Genomic DNA, 18983 nt, shown 5'->3' on the forward strand with positions numbered 1-18983 from the left:
TTTAAATATGGAACAGTGTTAATAATAAGAGTGTTTTGACTAAACTAAACAGTTGTGCGATTGTCAATTGTTTTGCAGGGGATTCAACTGTTTAGTTGCACAACTAAAAATCGAGTAGTAGGCTTATAAGTTCATAGAAATCAAAGCTAGACTAAACAGTTGTACGACAGTTTAGTTAAGATGTGCGCATACTGTAAAGCCAGCCTTATACAAATTTTGATATCATATTGTAAGCAGCGTTAAGCTAAATATTTAAGATTTGTTTCAGTATTTGGTTATTATCGCTGTTTCTATCTGAATGTTCATATCTATAGTGTTTATTTCTATGCCATCTCTTGTTTACTTTTGATAAACTATATGTCAGATGTTAAAAAATTGATAAGGTATCAAGTAGGGTACTTATTCGGAGATCCTGTTATCATTTGTACACAGATAAAATTAGAGATATTACATCTAACTAATGTTATAAATGTGAAATGTTAAATGGCTGAATGGATGTATGTTTGTAAGAGTTTTTGTCCTAAATGTCTGAATGGATGTTAATGAAATTTCACATAGACATAGAGAATAGTCTGGACGAACATAGGCTGTTTTTTTTTTAGTTTTTTTTAATTCCATGTGGACAGAGTTGCAGGCAAAACCTAGTATTATACTAATAAATTTTATAACACTAGGTTACTTCATGAAATAAATCGTATCTTTTTTAATTTTTTTTTATTACATACTGTTACAAGGTTAATATCCTAATTCTTACTAATAACATAATCGCGAAAGTTTAGATGGATGGATGTTTGTTAGTTTGTAGCCAAAAAGCTGAACCAATCTGGGCATTTGGCATTGATGTAGAGGATAGTCTGGTTGAATGCAGACTACTTCCTTTTGTTTTTTTTTAAATACTACGCGGACGGAGTCGCGGCCTTTCGGCCAGTATTATAATAAAAGGATAAAAAAAATCTAATTTAAATTATTGAATTATAATTTGTTGTCCAACAGGATCCTCTTTTAGAATTCAGTCGTAAGATAGCGATTGGTTTCACATCCGGAGTGCTGGGGTCATGTGTGAATATACCGTTTGATGTCGCCAAGAGCCGTATACAAGGACCGCAGCCTATGCCGGGAATTGTTAAATACAACTCCACTGTCGGTACCATCAGTCTGGTGTATAGAGAAGAAGGGTAAGTAAAAACATTTAAATGTATTTTTTTATGACATAGAATAGTTGTTAACCTACCACGACCGCAAAGAATTACGCGATTCCCTCTTTATTCAGACGATGTCAGTGCCTTCTTGCGACCACTTAATTGAAAATAAAAAATCGATCCACCATGGCTGGAGATATGCGGTAACAAAAAAGTAAAAAAATAAATATACACAGACAATAAAAATATTTAAGAAGTTGATGAAAAAAAATATGTAAAAACACTTATTGCTAAGACCAGTCGTACAATAAATCATTGGGCTCTGCTTCTTAAGGGACCTATGTACAGGAGGTATGGAGAAATAGGCAGATAATTTCTTAAAAAAAACAAATGACTAAATTTTTTTGATGATTAAGGACTTAAGAGGGTATCGTCATCTACAATACATCCTATTGTTGGATATAGTCCATCCCTAGCTCTTACTAACATTATAAATGCGCGAGTTTAAATGGATGGATGGATGTTTGTTTGAGCCTTAACGACTGCCCGGATTTCGTTGAAATTTGGCATAGACATAGACGATAGACTAGAAGAACACATAGGCTACTCAGTTTTTTAATTCCACGCGGACGGAGTCGCGGCCGAAAGCTAGTTTAATATAAAGTGTCCATCGTGTTTTTTATTAGATTTTCTAGATAAGACGACCCCTCGCGATTTCACAATTCTGCAATCTTGACAATTGACAGTCGATAAAATCATTATCGATACCAGTAATCAGATCAATGACTTCTTACAATGACTTGTTATCCTGATAAACTGGATTTCTAAGAGCGGGCGCACACCTTTGACTAGACAATCGCACAACCGTTTTTTTTTTGTGACTTAGTCGTCACTGTTTGCCTTGAGGAGGCATTTACAGATTCACCGGGCTTGAGGTGGCCGAGCGCAGATGGCGCTTAGCCTAAACCTCTTTTATGAGTAACTAGGCTCGATGGCTCTCTCAGGAGCCTCGGCTCGGGCCGTTACTTCGTTATTATTACCGAATTGGGATTGGAACAGTTGTGCGATTGGTGATTGTTTTTATAGTTTAGTTGCAATAAAAAATCGAGTAGTGTGAGCACAAGCTCATAGCAATCAAAGCGTGACTGAACAGTTGTGCGATAGTTTAGTCAAAGGTATTGGTCAAAGCTCTGTTAGCGATTCAAATGTTATTTCATACGGTTAACTGCGACTTCACTAGAGACTGCAAGTCATGAAAAAACTAAGATTTCTCTCAAAAAAACACAAAATCTTCGTTTTATCGGGCTTAATGCCAAAACTACGTTTCTTTTATGTTTGACATTGAAGAAAGTTGAGAGATCAATTGGGTGCGCTGTTAACTAAATTTCGAAGCAATTACGATGGACAAATGTAATTATTTAGTTGACCGATATTTTGAAGTAAAGATAGATTTGTTTCGAAAGTAACTAGCGTAGTAATATCTCATTGCAACATAGTAATTGCGTTTACGTAAACGCCATTCTGTACAAATAGACTAGTTGATATTTTTAGTCAGTCGTTATCGAGATGAATTACTTCATTTATATCATACTTCATACTAATATTATAATTGAAAAAGTTTACATGGATGGATGGATGGATGGATGTTTGTTAGAGTTTGTAGCCGAAACGGCTGAACAGATTTCGATGAAATTTGGTATGGATGCAGAGGTGTACGCCCGCTCTTAGGCAAGGTAACTACAGTTTGAAATAAGTAGCATATTGGTAATTGACCCAGAAATCTAAAACTTATCGGAAAAATTACTTGTTTCAATCGATTAAATAAAGCTTTTACACAAATACTAATTATTTGTAGAGTCATCTTTATAAACAAATTTGTACGAAATAACTTTGTTATTGAGGCACAATATTTTCAATACAATCGGTGATTCGATATTCTCGGAAACCGCTTCAGTAATGCAAATATCTGTCTGGAGCGGATCCAAGTATTCCACGGCAGGATCGCTTTATGTAGAAGGTACAAAATTAACTTTTACACAAAGGTATTGTGTACAATATCACGCATGGAACGCATGACTATACGTAAATGGTTACGAGTATTTATTTGTAGCGTGAAAAATGTAAATGGAGAAATAAATTAATTTAATAAGACAGAAGAGAAGACAGACTTCCATTTGTTGCGGTGCGGACATTTCTCGTTCCTTTTACATTCAAACATCCGTTTTTTTATGTTTTTTTACATAGGGATGTGTCGATTTAAACATCTATGCATGCTTGTCGATTTTGGGTGCGTTAAATTCGGATAATACCTTATATTATATAGATTTTTAAATTTAAAACTATAATTCTAAATTAAATGTTTTCTAGCAACGTTATCGTCGTTTATTTACATTTATTATCAGATGCATTACTGATAAGAAAACTTTATATTATTTCACTAAAAGTCAAGAGGTTATCAAGATAATACTTATGTTATACTCACTCATTTGTCTAAAGGTAGTGTTTGGTAATTATCTTTACTTGAAAACAACATATTGTGGTTAAAGTCTTAATAGGTGTAATTTAACAAAATGAGACCTGACGGTCTCTTTCGTCATTCGGATTTGGAAACATACCTAATAAATTATTATAACTTTGAGTGTGTGACTTGTAGAAAACATGAAGTACTTGATTTCACTAGTACTTTGTTTTCTATAAGACTTCGACTTCGACCGCGTGGAATTAAAAAAAAACAAAAGCGAGTAGAATATGTGTTCTTCCAGTCTGTCCTCTACGTCTATGCCAAATTTCATCGAGATTCGTTTAGCCGTTTAGTTTTCGAACTCTAGCAAACATCCACCCATCTAAACATTCGCATTTATAATATTAGTAAGATAGATCTTCGTTAAACAAGATATAATATTATTTATTATACAGTTGTGTTTATATTGCATAACAATTGCCAAATATATTTCTAAGCCCAGTGACAGGCATTAGGTATGTTGTGAATGGAAGTTAATACTTAGAGATGAGGTCACTGTGTAATCATCTTTATATCGAAGCACGATGATTTTTTTCAGTATTGGCTGACCGCGTTTTTAATAGACAAAACAAGAGTTCAATTAATTACATTTTTTTTTTCAGTTTCCGCGCACTGTACAAAGGCCTGTTGCCAAAAGTGCTCCGACTGGGTCCAGGCGGGGCTATCATGTTGGTCGTATACGATTATGTGTACAATTACTTAGAGAATAGATTTCAAAATAAAACGCATTGATTATTGACTACCAAAGACAATATTTAAATTTTAAAAACAAATGTGCAATATTTGTCGTTTGATAATTATCATATCAAAATATTTTTTTATTATTTTAAATTATTCAAAATAGGTTAGAAATCGACTTGTAGTGATATTATTGGTAATTAGAATTGGTTGTTATTTTTTTGTGATATTTACTTTGTATTTAAGAGGAAATGAAATTATGAATGTTTAGTTAGCAAGCAAAGAATTTAAAAAGTACAAATAAAGAGGCTAGCATTTAATTTACAATTTTACAGAGGCCAAAAATGTATATTTAATTTTAAGCAATTATTAACTTTTAGTATTGTTGACTATATCGAATATTTTACTATGAAGTAATAAATGTTTTATATACCTTTACGATGTTGTTTTATTTCTATTAACTTAAATGGCAACCGATGTTTGCCAACTAGTTGAAATCGGACAAAAGATTCCGGAAATACAACATTAAACGGTTTAAAGTACGAGGAGATGTTTTCATCAAACCGTAAAGCATTCGCTAAAGACCTTTCTTCATTCGGTATCAAAACATGTTCCATCAGTTAGAACTTCAATATTAAAAACAATAACTCTTGACCGCATAATTGGTTAAATAATTTAGTGTGTATTAAGAATACGAAAAAACGTAAGATAAGATTGCCATAAAAAAATGGTTTAAAAATACTTTCTCTACATAACCTTAATTGAATTTATTTTGATCATTTAAAAATACAAAATATCATTATAAAGAAAAGATAAAAAAGTATTGAAATAATGGAATTTTGCCGTATACTCTTTGTTTGACAGCTGACGTGTGACATTCAAAACTGTCAACACGCGGCCATGTTTATTGCTTTGTTTTGTTTCGAGTTGGAACTGTGGCATATTATTGGATTTTACATATTAAACTATTTAATCTATTGATATACAAGAATACAATTTTTCTACAGCTCACCAATGAACGTTAGTTACTGTTTGTAAAGTACTTTAATTCAAGACTAGATCACTGGAAGAGTAAATTAATTTATTCGCAAGTTTTAAGTTTTGGTTGTTTATTTTCGTGATTTCTACATTAATGGATCAAATACAGGCAACAACGAATCTACCTCACATAGTTCAAGTATATCCGTCTGTATCTATCCATCCATCGTTGCAAACGGGACAAGGGAAGGTCACATACCAACAAACAATAACATCGGAATCCTTACATATACCGGTTTCGTCAGTACAACATGAGATAACGAACCATCAGATACTGCAGAATCAAACGATGATGTCGTGTCAGCAAATACATTTGCAGGGTATGCAGCAATTGCCACAGATAATACAAAATGATATGAACTCAATGCAGATAACTTCACATGTGATATTACCGCAAGTGCCAGTATACAAGCAGCATGTTCTTACAAATGGTGTTCAACAATCATTCTACGGCCAGTATGAAGCATACATTAAGGACCAAAACTGTGTTATCACTAAAGTAGAAGTTGAAGTGCCAATTATAAATGAGAATACTGAGTACGTTTTATTTTACAATTTATTTTATACTAGCTGTTGCACGCGACTTCGTCCCCGTGATATTTAAAAATATAGCCTATGCTATATTTTTATATTTCATGGGATTACCTGGGGGTTTTAGGGTTTACCTGTAACATAGGTTACAGATAAACCTAATGGTGAAAGAATTTTTAAAATTGGCTTAGTATACATACAAAAATACAAAACTTTCCTCTTTATAAAATTAATATATATTAACATTTTGCTAAATAATTGATGAAAGTTACTAGTTTCCACTAAAAAGACCGCAAATACATTGTTTTTATTTTTATTTTTAGGAGGCTGAATAGAATGGTAACTCACAAATTGATGTCACCTTATTCTACCATTTTGCAATTCACACCTTGTTTGGTGTTTTTAATATTTTTATCTTATTTTTTTTTTATTTATACAAACATACAATATCACAATTCAAATATAATTTTACAAATACGTTTCTCACATTTTTTTTTACTTCTAATTTTAAATTTGGTATTAACTTTATCAATGTATATTTGATGTGAATTTGAAAGCAACATTACTAATGAGAACTGTAGATTTTGGTTGTCTATTTATATGTGATGATTCATGTTTAATTGCATTAAAGTTAAAAATGTTGTCGCACAAAATTTGCTTTTTAAACTTATGATAGTTTACATAGGAGTCTGATATATGTAGACATTATTAATGTTTAAAGACATGCCTTTACTATTATAACTTTTTTTTTAAATTTTCAATAGTCCTGTCTATACAATTCTTTGATTATTATTCTTATATATTCCAGGTGCAAAGAAAGTCAAGCAGTTAAGGAAGAGACTGTAAAGAAAAAATCACGTAGCATAGTCCCGAACCCTAGTAAATGGGCTTGTAATGTCCGCAAATTAAAACATGAAAAAGGTGAAGCTTATATCAGTAGAAGAGGTAAATATGTCCCAGAGAGGTGCGTTAAAAATACAAAAGATTGCTTAAAATCATGTAAATTTAAATGCAACGAAAGAATCAATGATGTCGACCGACAACATTTATTTAAAGCATTTTATTCGCTAAATACGAATGAAAAGAAACATTTTTTGTTAAATACAACAGAAAGGAATAATGTCAAACATAGTAAATCTATAGACACGAAACGCAAGTATTATTTTAAATATTTCTTCCTAGTTAGAGGTGTTAGGTATACGGTTTGCAAAGATTTCTACTTAGGTACTTTAGCTATATCTCAAAAGCGTGTATATAATGTGCATTCCGGTAAAAGTGACATGAATTTACCAAAACCTGACGGAAGAGGTCTATCGGAAGCAAGTGCCCATTCTTTACCTTCGGAAATAAAGGATAGAGTTAGAAATCATATATTGTCATTTAGTACAGTCGATGGAAAACCAATTAAACAGTTTTCAAGAAAGAAACAGTATCTAGATTCCAGTTTAAGTATAAAACAAATGTATACATTGTATTTTAATCAGAATAAAGATGTTGTTTCGGTGAAAGAATCGATGTATAGAAAAATATTTAAACAAGAATTTAATTTACATTTCAAAAAGGATAAAAATCAACTTTGCTGTAGATGTAAAGGGCCTATTAAAAAGTAAATTAAAAATAAATTGAGATTTTATATTTATTGATGCATGCTTATAATTCTCTAGTCAATATTTAGGAATTACATTCACAAAATTAATTTCAAAAAATCTAATTTAAATACATTTATATGAATTTTGTACTTTTGTAAATTAACGTAATATGGAAATATAAAATTTTGTATTGAATGTTGTTTTTTATTTCATAAATACTTTCTAGAATATAATTAGATATATATTATTGTCTTCATTTGAATGCGAAGATTATTCATTTTGTTGGAGTTTGCAAATAATAGTAGTTATCTGATATTCTAACTGCAAACTACATTTTGAAAATACAATCAACGCCATCTGTTAACTACACCTGTAAACAACTAATAAACGAATTTGAAATGAAGTTATTCAGCGCCATCTAGAATTATGTTATGTAAACGTGCCTGAAAACCTTAAAAAGCGTATTTACCAAACTTTTTTTAAGCTTTTAGTATTATGCGATTTTCTTTGCTTTATTTAGGAATAGTAGATATATTGCTGTATTTGTAGTAGTTTGAATGAAAGTTGATTCTAGTTTGTATGTGTAACGTTTAGATGCGTGAACCACTGAGTAAAAAAAAGAGAAATTTAGGCAAAATACATCTGTCATTAATAAATACATAAATAATTTCCATATTTTCAATTTGAAAGCCTTACAAAGAATCAATAAATCTTTAAGCCATTTATCACTTAATAAAATCATTATCATTAATATTATAAAGAGAAATATTTTTATGTATTCACGTAACTACTGGGTTAATTTTAAAAATTCTTCGTGACATTCAAAAGGTAATTTAACTGTGAGTAACATAAATTATAATATACTGCCCATATAAATATTTTTTTTTTAATTTGAACGCGAATGAAGTCGCGAGCAACGAGCTAAGTAATAAAGTATTTTTCAAACAATGTTGACAATGATTTTGTATGATTTCTTTAATTGAACGAACATATTGTGAAATTGCGTACGTTGACGAGCGCTATTACATTTTTCTTGGAATTTCAATATTATTTATTTTGCGTTCGCAAGAGTTTTTACGACTTCTATAATTGGTTGTTTACAAGAGATCTTGTTTCGATACCGCACCTACATTTTTTACAGGATTCCCGCTTTAAAATGCGGTGTCTATTAAAAATCAAATAAAGGGTTACTTACGATTTTTCTGTGGATACCAAAAATAAAAAGTCATCTGTAATGTCTATGGACAGTGGTCGTATCTTTATTTTGGTGAATACGCTGATTGCTTGATTTATAAAAGTCACATATTATTCGACTTATTACCCTTTGCAATTCGACAGTGACGTATGAAGCGTGGGTCGTTCTTGTAATGGATTCTACATAGGTTGATTAAAACGAATCCTTATCAATTATTGACTCCAAACAATCAAGGAAAAAACTCTTAGAGCGTTCACACACCTTTGATAAAAGTATCGCACATCTATTGTGCGATTGTCGATTGTTTCGCAGTTTCGAACTGTTTAGTTGCACAACTAAAAATCGAGTAGTGTGACCTTGTAAAGGAATCAAAACGAGAATGAACAGTTGTGCGATAGATTAGTTTCAGGTGTGCAAACGCTCTCAAGTAGTTTGTAAGACGGATTGTTTACTGTGTACATCATCGATTATATTGCTGAAAAAATCAACCAAAAAAAAGGGACCCACCTGCAAGCATTACCTTTCGGATAAAAAAAGAATTATCAAAATCGGTCCACTAGCGGCGGAGTTATGCTGTAACACACATAAAAAAAATAAAAAAAAAACATACAGACGAATTGAGTACCTCCTTTTTTTGGGAAGTCGGTCAAAAAAATCATACTTTTAAACTTAAAGTTTGGATGGATGGATGTTTGTTAGAAGATATCTCCTAAACGGTTTTTTTATAAGAATCCACCTAAATAGAAAGCGACCGCTGCCCATAAACATCCGCAATTGTAGATTCGTTGCCTACCCTTAATTGACAGAGGAGACGCACATAAAGGACATTTCCCCTTTCTAAGCGTCTCCACCGTTGAATCCACTTTTCCTTCTCATCCTTTCCTCTTAAGAAAAAGTGGAAAGGGGAAGGAATTAAAATTAGGCCTCCGGCACCACACTCAACAAATGAAACGAGGAATTCGCGCCTTTTTCGGGCGAGTCGGTCCATTCCTGCGAAGATGTTACAGCTTACAGCGGTCTCTAGCACTGTAAATATTATCTAGGTTTGACAGATCTTGATGAAATTTGGCACAGGTTAGGCTTTTTAATAAGAAATATCAATTCCGCGTGGATGAATTTATATAAAAGTCTTTGCTCTGATATTTTATAGAACAGCTAGTAATAGGATACGAAAGGGGTATGTTTCGATATAACCAACATAACCTAACTTTGTACAGTTTAGCGTGGTGTTATGTGTTTGTTTTTTTAATGAATTCACTTATTAGCAATGACACAATTTCAAACTTAATTAACTCATTTGATATAATTTGTAATTTCATGTTTGTTTATGAAAACCTAATTGTTTTCTCGTGCGAGAATCAATTAATTAAAATTATCTATTCTTCCATAAGAGCATAACCGCGCATATTTGAAACCAGTGTTAGAATGTTTTTTTTTTTTCGAAATTCAAAATATTCTTAAAAAAAATTGGAAGAATTTATTTTTACACGACTTTTATATTCGTCCAGCAACTTACTGTTAAGTTAAAGACATTTTTATTATTGTAACTTTTAACTATTATTTTAAATAGTCTAATCGTGAGTGACTAAGTTTTAAAACTCTTTTAAAATTAACGGTTTATTTTAGTTGGAAGTTAAAGTAAAGGTTAACATTTTTGTAATTAAAATGCGTGGGCACTTTTTAGAAGTTGTTTGACCTTAACAAAGCTCTATGTTTTGACTGCACGCTTAGTGTACTGCATAAATGAGGCAAAAGTAACAATTCAAAAGTTTAAGGAAGCAGTTTTTAGCAAGCATAGTATCCATCCATAGGGGCGTCGGTGGCTCAGTAGTTTAAGCACTTGACTTGTAATCTACAGGTCTTGGGCTCGAATCCCGCTGTACCAATGTGATGTTCGATTTTTTCGAATGTTCATATGTACATAATTTACCCGACATTCTTACGGTGAAGGAAAACATCGTGATGGAACCTGCACATATTGGCGATGAAATTCAAATATATGTGTGAAGTCAGCCAATCCGCACTTGGCCAGCGTGGTTGATTATAACCTAGTCACCTTACTTAGTGTAGGCTCCTAGCCCCTCGATGGGGACGTATAGTGAGCTGATGATGATGATGATGATCCATCCATTAATTTAAACATTCGGATATAATTTTTTACTAATAAATTTAAACTTTAGTATAATAAATTGTTTAGCTATTCCAGTATCACCACTAATCTTAAAAATCATACTAATGTTATAAACGCGAAAGTGTAGATGGATGGATGGATGTTTGTTAGAGTTTGTAGCCTAAACAGCTGAACGGATCTCGATGGTGGCATAGTAGTAGAGGTTAGTTTGCAAGAATGCTTGCAAAGTTTGCATACTTCCATTTGGTTTTTTTAATACCACGCAGACGAAGTCGCGGGCGAAAGTTAGTGTATGTTATATTGGTAAGAACACAGCTGTATTATAAAGTAATAATAGATCTATGTATAGTAAAAGCCCACTTAACGATCCTCTCGTAAACATAACCTATTCACATTAAAAGAGATGGCCAGGTTAAGAACTATGCGTTGTATACGAGTAGTTATTTTCCTCTCTAATTAAAGTATTAGAAGTATTTTCATATTAAGACATTCTCAGTTTTAACTGAATAGTTCGATTCTTCAGTTAGGAATTAACGTATGTAGCGAGCATTACTCTCAAACATGTCTAAGGGCCTGTCCCACTAGATTGTAAACTCTCTGATAACAATCCAATCTGTAAAATATGCGATGGAAATATTGAATTTTGTTAACATATCTGACAGTGACAGCTTTAAGCTATCTGAGCCTCTAAAAGCCCTTAATGTCTTCAATTTCATGTCACAATTTTACTTTAGACAATATTAATACTAAATATACACTCAGGATGACGACTCTGAGTGTGGTAGTACTCTAAGTGACCTTAACAACTCAAGTATGACACACACTGCATACATTCAGAAGAACATTTTAGTATTTTACATTAAAATAACATAAGGTTGTCGTTTTAAAATTATCAAATTCATGAGAAAACGTCGTCAAAGAGAGGGATATGCAAGAGGGCGGCCAGCTTTTATCCTGCAATGGTTTGAATTCTCAATAGAGTTAATATTATTCTGTATTATACAGTCGTACTCAAAGTTATCTCACTTAAATAAATAAATAAATAAAAACCTCTTTATTGCCATCCAAGAATACACAGAGTAGTACAAAATAAAAAACATACACGAAAAAGTTATAACAGATGGCAAAAGGGGGAGGCTCAGCTTAACCGATACTGGTTGAGATCCAGTGTCGAGCTGGTTTTCAGCCACCCCTCTTCCCAAGATGTAAAAGGGAGCGTAGATAGTCGGAGGTCGCTGTACACTAGTAATAATAAAATAAGCTCATAACCAAAACAGATTTATCAATCTAAAGAGAAAAAAAACTAAATAGCGGCAAAGAGCAACTTAGATAAAATAATTAAACAAAAAACAACTAATTCCAAAGTAAAAACTCAAATAAAACTCCTCAACTTAGTGTAGCTTGAACAGAAATGTTTTAGAGTATACTAGCTTTTGCCTACCACTCCGGCCGCGTGGTATTAAAAAGTGAGTAGCCTATGTGTTCTTCCAGACTATCCTTTACGTCTGCCACATTTAATCGAGATCCGTTCAGCCGTTTAGGTTACAAACTCTAACAAACATTCATCTAAATTTTCGCATTTATAGTATTAGTTATAAATGAAAAATAAAGTTAAAATAATTAATTGCAAATGTACATTCTGAGAAAATTAATATATAGGTTAGGTAATTTATTTTTAAAGATTTAAGTATTATCGATTTGGATTAATATTGACTAAGAAACGTAATTAACAAGGGTGGCCATTTCTAAATGCTTAAGATCGTTTAATCTGACGACTTAGGAATATACCACATTGCGTATATTGAGGGCACGTGGATTTCTGTTAATAATTTAATCTTTAAACATTATCATAAAGGATTATTGCCATACTAACAAGAGGGTAATGTTTTTGACGTTTATATGAGTTCATCTATTTGCATTCTTTTCCCAGGTGTCATAGACAACAAATATTTTATGTAAATATATTTTTTTCACTGGAATTCAGCCAGTGTTAAAAAGAATAATTTATAGCATCGTACATAACGATTATGCGTTAAAACATTGGAATTTTTTATTAAAATCCTTACCGTAACAGGCGATATTTCTCTCGCGTTAATAATTAGCATGGTCACTCATAAATACTGGCCAGCTATGTTTTATTTTCTTTCGTTGTCGATACTTGCGCTTAAATGCATTACTTTTTAATCGATTGTTAAAATAAGGTTATGTTCGAAATACGAACATAACTAATTACTATAATCAAAGATTTTTTATTTGTGATTTAAAATCGTGTATGTCATCAGCTAGCACAATTTCCTTTATAATGGGTTTTAATGTTTACTCTTCAAGTATTAATATTATTATTTATATTATATTCTCATATCTTTATTTTCTTTTTTTTATATAATATATTTCACATGATTTTCTTAAAAAAATAAGAAAATAAAGCATATTATATAAAAAAATAGAAGTCCACCGGCTGCGGAATCCGATGACTCAAACAACCAGTGGTCAGGGCTGCAGAGACAGGAACCTCCTCACTAGTCGTGCGGTTTCTAAAATATTGATTATTATTTATATTATTATTTATTAGAGCAGTTTAAATTCATACAGCAGTACTAAGATCTATTTAAACTAAGGATTATGATTATCCTTTGCTTTAAAGAAATGTATAATTTCTGTTAATACTCAAAACTAAGCTGTCGCCCGCGACTTTGTTGCCGCTAAATTAAAAAAAAACGTAGCAACTATGTAATCTATGTGTTCTTCCAGACTATCCTCTACATCTATGTCCATCGAGATTCGTTAAGCCCTTTAGGCGGCAAACTCTAACAACGATCCATCCATCGATCTAAACTTGCGCATTAGTTATGAAGGTAACGAAATAAATTATTTATAAGTTGTTAATAACTGAAACAATTAAAATGTCTCAGTTGCATTAACCTTAACCTCGAGGAAAGTTTTAAGTTTTCTTTCGTAACTTTAGTAAAGTTTTAGCGATTCTAGAGTATTTAAAGGCAAAAGAACTATCGAGTGTTGAAACGTCCTACGCTATAACCGGGCTGCTATAAGGCGAGTACACGCCAGGAATACGGCACTTCTGGTGGGAACATGAAGCCGACCACAGCCACGCTATTTCTGCTCTCAGGTAACTTTTACGATTCCATTTTTGAATTTCAAAATTTTATAGAACATTCCAGAATATTTTAAAGAATGTTTTTAATTGTTTCCAGACAATGTTTGTTTCTTTATTATTTTTTTATTGTGAATCGTGCAGTTGTTTTACAGAGTATAGTGACGTTTTCAATTTCGCCTGGTTTTTTTTTTCTTTTTGATAAAGAATTAAGTAAACAATTAAATTAGTTATTATTTTAAAGGCTTTGTTGTTATTTTACTCGGAAACGTCGCGCGTAATGACTTTCTATTAGCATTTCTGTGTATTTCAGTGCAGATTGTAGTTTTTAATTTAAAAAAATATTTTAAAATTGAAAGGCTCAATCTTTCTTCTTTTTCTATACAAATAAATGGAAATGATATTGAAGTTTCTGTAAATAACATGATTTTTTTTTCAACAATGCGAAAAAATTCGTGTTAAATAGCAAAAAAAAAATTGAAAAGGTGCAGACGAGATCGCGTGCAACCGCTAGTAGTAAATTAAAAAGTAATTGGTACGTAGGTGTTATAATGATGAAAGTTTTTACTCATTTCTCTATACGTAATCAATCAATCTGAAAGAACAATCACATCCTACGCGTCCTTATTCGGAACTTTTTGTTTTTCGATTTCATTTACCCATCATTTATTTTCTAAAAACAGTATCACCAAACACTATTAGTAAAACATGTTGTCTCTTTTTTTAATGGCAATGAGAAGGATGGCAACATATTTTGACACCGCTACCAAATGTTTAGACGTGAATTCGACAAACTTCAAACTTTTTTGCCCGCGAATTCTGAAACCGCGAAGTAATGTGGAAAGAAAATGTCCTGTCTATTTCTTTCAACAGTTTTAGTGCTTTTGCGTAAATACTAAATGTTAATTAACTACAATATTTTGCAAATAAAAAAAATACCTTAAGACTTTAGACACTAACAATTTTCTCTTTAATCTAATACAGATAATTAAAAATAACATACATGGATATTGATAACAAAAAAGATATTTCGCGTACAAGAAGTATTAGACTTATTTATAACTAGCTGTTGCTCGCGACTTCGTCCGCGTGAAATTAAAAACTAATAAAATCATGGCATATGTCAATCACTGATAGCGTAGCTTTTTACGATGAAAAAATTTTTGAAATCGGCCTAGTTTTTGAGTTATTTCAATACATACAAAAATCCTCTTTATAATATAAGTAGAGACTTAAGACCGTATTTAAATTGTCTGTCTTTAGACCGAATTTGACGAGGCTTTTAATGGAACATAGTTGATATATACAAGAGTCATATAATACTGTTTTATTCCACGCAGACAAAGCCACGAGTAACAGCTAGTACATATTATTATTTTGTGGCATTTTGTTTCTTAATATAATTGGACTGCCTTTAAGGCAACACGATGTAGCCCAATTTAAGGGATGTTACCGTGAAATTTTTCAGCAATGAAATGACAAAAATGTTTTTCAACTTACGTTAGGAGCGTGACACCTTTGACTAAACTGTCGCACGACCGTTTAGTCTCGCCTTGATTCCTATGTGCTTATATGGAGTTGCACACATTCGATTTTTAGTTGTGTAACTAAACAGTTGGTGAAACAATAGACAATCGCATAACAGTTTTGCGATAGTTTACTCAAAGGTGTGCTCTTAGTGCTAAATTAGCGAGGTTGGTTGTTGTACCATTAATTTCTAGATAATATTAGGCCAAAGCTATGTTATTCAGACACAAATCTAACTTCTAACTAATATTATAAATGCGAAAGTTTAGATTGTTAGAATTTGGTATAGATGTATAGGACAGTCTGAAAGAACACATAGGCTACACACTTTTGTTTTTTCAATTCCACGCCGACGTAGTCGCGGGCAAAAGCTAGTAATATTATAAATGCGAAAGTTTAGATGGATGGATTGTTAGAATTTGTAACCTATACTGCTGAACAGATCTCGATGAAATCTGGGATAGATGTAGAACAGTCTGGAAGGACACATAGTCTATTTGCTTTTGTTTTTTTATTCCCCGCAGACGGAGTAGTGCGGTGCTAGTAGGCAACATTTTTTATAATTTCCAATTTAGCGCAAACGAAGTCACGAGCAACAGCTAGTTGATTGTAATAGAGAGTAAACAGTGTTATTTCAAACTGGTCTGAATAACGCCATAAGGTACAGTCGCGGAAACCCACGGTGTACCAGAAAAAATATCTTGTTCCTTGCAACTGATCGTCTCTTTTTAGCAATAACCAATTAGGTAGAAGTTAGTTATTATTTATTATTTTATTTATTGAAAATATTACATGACACAAATTAAACAATATGCACAAATATGGCCCCGCAAAAACCATATAATTGGTATGTCCGCGGGTGCGCTGGTTTTTTTTTGTGTAGAATTACATAAAATACATACATATATATACATAAATATACTGTATATAAATGAAATATTCTGTTCAAGGCTATTATCAAAAAGATGGCTTTCCAAACGTTTAACAAATAGTTTAAATTTTGAATTTAGATTTGCTATTTCAGGTGGTTGAGTAAAAGCAGTACCATTGATGGAACTTTTTCCAATAAACACATTTAAAGTGCTAGATGAGGTGTCCGCATCTTAATTCATACATTAAGGGCCTGTCCCACCAAATTGTAAATTGTCTGATAACAATCGAACGTGAATATATGTGATGGAAATATGGAACAAAGCGACGTCATTTTTAAGCTATCTAAACCTCTATCAGCCAGTGGTGGGAGAAGTCGTTAAACTTTTGACTATATTAGTATGATCAGTATATGATTGTAAGGAATTTTTTTATATTACTGGTTAGTTAATTAATTGTCACGTTTATGATGAAATACTAATTATAGTTAAGCATCGAACTTAATAGTTTTAACTGAAAGTTATATCGAAAAGTTGGCAAAGTTTTCGGTTACTCCATGCTATTAAGCAACCGCTTTTAGTTAAGTATTAGGAAATAGTTGTTGTAATTTATTAAAAAAAATATTGATTTAACCCTTAAAAGCATGATTTTTAAATCGAATTACAAAATGTTTAAGTGTACTCTTTACTTTGTTTTTTACTAAAGGGGAAAAATAGAAAAAACCAAAACGATATTTTTATATATTTTCACTAATCTTTAGTACAGTTAGAAATTTCAAGGAAATCAATATCAGGTAAGTAGGGGGTCTACCTAACATCGAAAAACATCGACAAGGGATCTAGGACAGTGGTAGTGCCCGCTTTAACATATTCGCACGAATGAGCCGGCTCGCCCGGTGTAATACCACGACCACACAGAAAAAAGGCGTGAAGTGGGAGCAATTCCGCGTTTCGTCTGATAAGTGTGGTGCCGGAGGCCTAATTTTAGCCCCTTTCCCTTTCCACCCTTTTCTTAAGAGGAAAGGATGGGAAGGAAAAGTGGATTTGACGGTGGAGGAGACGTGTAGGAAGGGGAAATGTCCTCTTTATGTGCGTCTCCTCCTCTGACAATTAAGGGTAGGCAACGCATCTGCAATTGCGGATGTGTATGGACAGCGGCAGCTTTCCATTTCGGTGTATTCAGGTGGCCGCTTGCTCGTTTGCCACCTTATATAAAAAAAAAATCTAGGACACAAAAAAGTTTGAGGAACTCTGGTCTAGATAAACACATTGCCTATGTGTACTTACATTTGTTTTTTAATTCCGCCCTAGGGAAAGCTGGCATACAATAATTTTATTAACCGTTTATAACTTGACAGTTATAAATCCAAAGTATACGTGGCCGTGGAAAAAATTAATACCCTCTAATTATGTATTCTGTGAACATTTAACAATAAATGAACGTGTTAAAAAGTGGCAAATAACAAAATGGCGTACATTTGTTAACCTTTATGACAATATTTATCATATTTTTTTAACATAGCTTTTTCTCTAAATAACAAAGGTATGGTATGTTACTGTTGGTTTTTTTATAATATAAGGTGGCAAACGAGTAAGCAACCACCTGAATCCACCGAAATGGAAAGCTACCGCTGCACACAAATATCCGCAATTGCAGATGCGTTGCCTACCCTTAATTGACGGAGGAGGAGACGCACATAAAGAGGACATTTCCCCTTCCTATGTATCTCCTCCACCGTCAAGTCCACTTTTCCTTCCCATTCATTCCTCTTAAGAAAAGGGTGGAAAGGGAAAGGGACCAAAATTAGGCCTCCGGCATCATACTCATCAGACCAAACGCGGAATTGCTTCCACTTCACGCCTGTTTTCAGTGTGGTCGTGGTATTGCACCGGGCGAGCCAACCCATTCGTGCGAAGATGTTAAAGCGGGCTCTACCACTGTCTGGGTGTTTTTAGAGTTTCTTAATTTGTCGTATATGTTATTGTAATTACTGACAATAATGCTATCGTTGAACATAACAATATATTATAGTTTTATATAACCTTTCACTCAAAATAAAGGAGTTAATTAAAAAGCCGGTATTTTATATTCATCTAGTGATTTTTTTTGTTTAATCGGAAACGCGCGATTGGATATTTCAGAGATAAAATGCTTGGAAAGTTTTCATAAAAAAATCGAGCATGCCATTAAAGTTTAAACTGTTTCATTATAAAAATGTCATACACAATCTATCCATTGTATTTGCAACATTTTTGTTTTACTAGCTTTGGCCCGCGACTCCGTACGCGTGATATTAAAAACAATACAAAAGTGAGTAGCCTATGTGTTCTTACAGATTATCCTCTACATCTATACCAAATTTCATCGAAATCCGTTCAGCCGTTTAGGCTACAAACCCTAACAAACATCCATCCATCTAAACTGTCACATTTATAATAGTAGTAATTACGATTGTTTACGTTCTTTTAATTGATTGATTGAATCTTGAACAATTTTTGCTCATCTTCGGTTTTCGCCATAACAATAATCATGTTCATGATTTACAGTTAATATGATCGTTTCTTTTCAGTACTTCTTTTTAATTTTAATACAAAGTGATAAAAAATGCGGATCTCTATCAAGTATCGTATTATTTCGTATTCTAAACGGACA

General features: G+C 32.5%; 2 protein-coding genes and 1 long non-coding RNA gene across 3 annotated transcripts in view; all 3 read left to right on the plus strand.

The window, feature by feature from the left end:
- The window catches only part of LOC106101617 (mitochondrial 2-oxodicarboxylate carrier), a 5750-nt gene extending 1133 nt beyond the window's left edge, over positions 1-4617 (plus strand). Inside the window, exons 3-4 of the mRNA XM_013280906.1 lie at positions 986-1175; positions 4263-4617. Coding sequence (XP_013136360.1) covers positions 986-1175; positions 4263-4392 — 320 coding nt within the window. The 3' untranslated portion in view covers positions 4393-4617. The remainder of the gene's footprint in view (positions 1-985; positions 1176-4262) is intronic.
- Positions 4618-5289: 672 nt separating this feature from the next.
- LOC106101477 lies at positions 5290-7586 on the plus strand. Its single transcript, XM_013280719.1, has 2 exons — positions 5290-5913; positions 6716-7586. Exons 1-2 carry the CDS (start codon positions 5471-5473, stop codon positions 7515-7517), a joined length of 1245 nt encoding a protein of 414 aa, XP_013136173.1. The 5' UTR covers positions 5290-5470; the 3' UTR covers positions 7518-7586.
- A 6325-nt stretch (positions 7587-13911) lies between these two features.
- Positions 13912-18983, plus strand: part of LOC106101540 — a 12996-nt gene continuing 7924 nt past the window's right edge. The window contains exon 1 of the long non-coding RNA XR_001225519.1: positions 13912-13949. This is a non-coding gene — a long non-coding RNA (uncharacterized LOC106101540). The remainder of the gene's footprint in view (positions 13950-18983) is intronic.

This window comes from Papilio polytes, unplaced genomic scaffold (genome assembly GCF_000836215.1).
Source record: "Papilio polytes unplaced genomic scaffold, Ppol_1.0 DF823980.1, whole genome shotgun sequence".
In the NCBI taxonomy this organism is placed as follows: Eukaryota; Metazoa; Arthropoda; class Insecta; order Lepidoptera; family Papilionidae; genus Papilio; species Papilio polytes.

Bases quoted from the DNA above. Each gene is read 5' to 3' on its own strand.
- LOC106101477 (XM_013280719.1), top strand. From the start codon at position 5,471: ATGGATCAAATACAGGCAACAACGAATCTACCTCACATAGTTCAAGTA. The intron at 5,914-6,715 runs GTACGTTTTATT...TATATATTCCAG, and splicing joins ATTATAAATGAGAATACTGA to GTGCAAAGAAAGTCAAGCAG.